General features: G+C 35.4%; 1 protein-coding gene across 1 annotated transcript; it reads left to right on the top strand.

Annotated features, from left to right (window-relative positions):
* Positions 1-425: 425 nt before the first annotated feature.
* On the top strand, positions 426-1,574 carry LOC128162928 (galanin receptor 2a-like). The gene has a single exon (XM_052826357.1). It carries the CDS (start codon positions 426-428, stop codon positions 1,572-1,574), a length of 1,149 nt encoding a protein of 382 aa, XP_052682317.1.
* Positions 1,575-5,124: the final 3,550 nt, after the last annotated feature.

The following is a 5,124-nucleotide window of genomic DNA, read 5'->3' on the forward strand; positions in this document are numbered from 1 at the left end:
TAACATATAACTCAGATTTTATATGCTTCCTTAACACCCCCACGTAATCAGTTGATAATCAAAGTGGATTATATGTGATGCGCGGAGAATTTTTCTCGCATTGTAAATAGTGTGATTAATTAGAAACCATTGAAATGCTTTTAACAGTTGCAGTTCGTTCAATTAGTTCCGGACCGCGCAAGCATTTTAGATAGGAATCACTTGTCCTGAACATCAATTAACAGCGTTTTGTTTCATTAATTGATTTTTACGTATACCTTGGCAATTTTCTTTATGCCAACGCATTTCATATCATTTAAAACTATCAACGTTTGGCTTAAGACTGAATTTTGTGACCTGTCTTGTATCATGCATTAGCACATTAATATTGTAGTTTCTCTGTACAAAGGCAAAGGAACCGTAAGCAGTTACCATAATCACAAAAGATGTTTACAGATTCTGAAAATGTGTCTATCGTACCAAACACTACTTGGAAATACTTAAATACAACCGTTTCTTTAGATGACCACTGTAATTGGTTCCTACCTTGGATGGAGTGGGTGAAAATTTTCTTGCTAACATTTGGGTTTCTAAGCAATGGAATGACAGTTTTGGTCATACTTTTCAAAAAGGATCTGCACCAGAAAACGTTCGCTACAATATGTCTTATAGCCCTATCGGACTGTCTTTACTGTCTGTGTGGGGTTCTATGGGGATTCCTCTACTATGCGTACATGGATTCACATAATTTTCGGACACTGGAAAACTGTGTCAGCGATTTCTTCGACAAATACCTAAAATCTTCCCTGGTTCTTCTGGCGTCGACAGCTTATGCCACATCTGGTTTCTGCATAGCCGTTCTGTCTGTTTTTCGTTACATCATCATCGCGTATCCGTTAAAAGCCAACATGATATTGACCAAAAGAACTGTTTTCGTGACCTTCTTCACAGTTTTCCTCATATCACTTGGCTACGGTATTTTCAAAACTCTTAAAATCAATCTTAGCAGTAAATTCGTAAAGCCTATAGATCTGCTGGTGTCATACCTGATTCCACTCACAGTAATGGCAGTGTTCCATACATTGAAACTGCTGACACTAAAAAGAAATAAATTTCGTTCCACCAAAAAATCGACTCGCAAATTGGAGGTGGTGGTTATAATGATCGTCATGGCCTTCTTCTTGTTTCTGCTCCCTTGGCACGTGTTGGCGATTTCCTACGAGTTCCAATTATTTAAACCGGGATATATTGCTGTGACTGTTAGTTCACTGCTACTTCAACTCAACAACTGTATTAACCCTGTGTTTTACGCCTTCTTGTCCCCGCGAGTTAGGGAAGGAATCTGCTTTTGTTTCGGCGCAAAAAGGGGAAACAAAAGAAAAACACCAACCGCCACAATATCCACTAATATTTACAGCTCCACAACTATCGCCCTTAGCTGTGCCTCTTTATCAACTTCTACGTCATGTGGACCGGTAACCCCGAGCTCAACTCCAAATACACAGCGCGTAATTAGGTCACATATCTACACCAACAAGTCTTCAACTAGTTCTTTTGGTTCAACTCTGAAAGACTCTCGTCCGACTTTCGCGTAAATCAGTAAATCATAATCATTTTTCAAGTTATCAGATGTTACATTTCTATGATTAAGTCTCATGACGTAAGGTGGATCCCTAATCGGGAGACGTCATCATTGATTGTTCGCTACACACTGCATTAAAAAACATTTATGTGATTACCCGAGGAACAAATAATTATTGTAAGTACCTTGTGTTGATAAATTTGCATTAATAGTAAAGTGTAGTTGCTTGCATGAGTTATAGTATGTACCCGTATATTTACTGTTTCTAGAGTGTTTACAAATGGTTGCAGAGAGGACATCAATGAAACCCTTCATATTTTTTCAGATTTCTTAGTCTTCAAAATAAGTCTGTAGCTGCGCAGTTCGACAGTTGTTCTAAGTGATTAATAAGGCATTGTCCTGTTCTTGTATGCATATTTCTCAAACAAAATAACATGATGGACTTCATATTTAGTGCTTTTATATCTTTTGACAACATCTATGGTCAGTTTCGGGCAGAAACAAGCCAGTTAAAGGAATGTTTACATTCTTATCATCAAATGTACAAGATGGCCGCACACACCCCTTTACGCAATAAATCTACTTTTTACTTTTAAGCTCATTCATAACTTTTGATAACATCATTTACATGTATCCTAACAATGAGAATTTTAATTTAAACCTTTTGTTTATCTGTATCTATAGAAAATACATGATTGTACATCCATAGAAGGCGTGGTGAAGCCGAGACTGCGCTTTCACCTCGCCTGCTATGTACTTTTGACAACCCGGCACATTTTTGTAGACAGACAATAACAAACCTATAAGGTGTTTTGTTTTGACGAGGACCATTTTGCAAAACTGTGTCAAACGTCCGAGATAGGCCATAAAAATACCAAACAGCGTATTTTCCGTTCATCAATAATTCTTAGCAATACTGTGAAATGTCACTATAGATTAAATACCTGTAGAATGACTTAGTTAAAAGATTGGTATTTATTTACGACTATGAAAATAATTAAGATAATATATAACAATAATAAAAAATAATTTCTACGTGCATTACTTTAAATTGCTTACACAGCTTATAGTGGCACAAATTTTTTAAATACTCTGGAATTTTTTAATTGACGGGTCTATTTTTTTATTTCTATATAACGTTTCTACATTTCATCCGACTTCACTTTTTCTTTGGTTTGAGTGGTTTGTTAATCAAATGGGTCCTTGATAATGATAAGTATAAATGAATATTTAAAAGAAATACAAAAGAAAATTACAATGAACGGAAAACTAACAAAAAATATAGAATGAAAAAAAACTTAACTATTTAGAAAATACTTGTAGTAAAACAAGTATTTTTCTTGTCCCCCGTTCCACCTTCTAAATACTAGCGCATCATATTGTTATAATGTTTTTGGGAGTTGATTTTAGTCAATTCCCTATGCAGTTACTCTGGCAAACCAAAAGTGAAACAGTGTTTTGACCTAAGCACAAATCATCACCGCTGACAAGACTTAGTTATTGAAAATAATAGAAAAATTCGATGTAATGTATGCTGAAGCATTGTTTTTCGAGGAAACTTATCAATAAACACTTTGAAAATAGTCAGATCTTATATAATACGAACAATTTAGATATTTTTATTAGTCTCATATATTCCTACGCCAAAGTTTAATGTAGCCTCGTTCAACCAAACGCTCGGCTGTCATCGTAAATCTCCGACAAGCACAGACGCTCTCTTGCTTGTCGGAGATTAACGGAGACAGCCGAGCGTCTGGTTGAGCGAGACTAAGGTTCGATATCAATAGTGCTTGGATCCATACAATTTTTAGAATTGCTTCGATTACTAATACATAGTTTGAAATCTATCTTTAAATATTACACAACATGATTCATACGGGGTTTCTCGAAATTCTTGTCGGAAAAGTCTAAAGTTCATATAAAAAGTGCGTAATTCAAGTACAGACTAGAAACTAATCGCCATGCAAGATAAGATGATTTAAAATAAATGATAATCGATAAAATCAACTCCCGTCAGTACTTCAGTACTTTAATTGATAATTTATTTCCTTTGGTTAGTGATTAGTAGTAGAAATGATTAAATATACCCGCAATTAATCATGCTTATTTCACTTCCAGCTCCAACTCATCTCGTGGGAAATGAATGTACCTTTGTTCTTAGAGTTGTATAATAAACACTACATATTCTTAATTTCTAGAATGCGAAATCAAGTAAGCCCGACTATCACCGAGGAATATCTAAAGTTAACACCCGAACAATCCGGAGTTTGATTATTCATCAACAATAATGATCATGGACAAACAATGGTACAAAATGTTATAAATTATAAATGGAAACCAAAGAGATAAAGTAAATCTTAAATCTAGCCGAATGTGGAATTGCTCAACCTTAAACAACGTGATAATGACCGCTACATGCACTAGCTGTACTGTGTGGTACTGAAAGTCAAACCTCGTCGTAATACCAATACTTACAATTTAAAAAGATATCCCTTCCGATCAATCCATACATCACCCAGGTTTGTTTCAATCTGTCATTGATGATTTCATTTAAGTACTCGATCGAGTCAGCAGAAGTAAACAAAATATATAAATAAATGAACTAAATCTATAGATCACTAATATGAAATTATGAAAAAATAGCGCAAAAAGAATTAGAGAAAAAAATTTATGAAAAAGACAAAAAATAACGCTTCTTTCAAATCTATATCCTGATTCCGTGGCACACTTGTGATAATCGTTCCGAATATTCAACCACCATTTTCAATTTGATTAATTGTTTCATTCTTATCTTTGATGGTCGCTACCATATTTGATGGATCTATTATATGCATTTGTTGACTTAATAAAGTACATTTCGGGCTTTTAATCATAAGATATGAAAAAGAAATTCGGTCCTCACTTACTGTGCGAGTGCATCTTATTGACATTAGTATCCGTGGACAAGTCTTCACTTTTCAAAGGATTCCATGCGCTTCCATGGCGTTTCTAATGCGTTGTCAGTCAGACCACGAAAATGGCTGTTGTACAATAGCATGTGATATAGTATTCTCGAACTGCGATGACTGTGTAGAAAGAAGCTTTTGCGAATATTCCATTACCTATTAAAAGACGTGGATGGAATTCATGCCATTTTGTTCTTACACTTTCACATGTTTTCTAACAATTTATAACGGTTTTTTTTGTAGATGTGTCAATTACGACTTTTGTCTTTTCCAAATTATTTAGAAATTAGTTACGTTTCAATTACAATGCTCCTTACTTCATCACAACAAAAACGTGTTAAGTTCAAATTCTTCTTTTGTTTTCCATACAATTGTACAACATCATGTGCAAGCAGTCAGCGCAGAGATCAAGCCGTAGACGCGAGGTTAAAACTCTTAGACGTCATGAGCGCTCGGCGGATACTCAGTGAGAGCGCAGTCAATCGCCAAGTAGAACTCTGTGGAAACGCAATTACAGGCCGCAGAAACTCCGTAAGAACGCCTCGGTCGCCGTCAGGAGGCCGTGACAATTTCCCTAGTAAGAATTTCAAATAATATTGTCCATTTCTCTTTTTCTGC

This window comes from Crassostrea angulata, chromosome 9 (assembly GCF_025612915.1).
Source record: "Crassostrea angulata isolate pt1a10 chromosome 9, ASM2561291v2, whole genome shotgun sequence".
NCBI lineage: Eukaryota > Metazoa > Mollusca > Bivalvia > Ostreida > Ostreidae > Magallana > Magallana angulata.

Bases quoted from the DNA above. Each gene is read 5' to 3' on its own strand.
- LOC128162928 (XM_052826357.1), top strand. From the start codon at position 426: ATGTTTACAGATTCTGAAAATGTGTCTATCGTACCAAACACTACTTGG.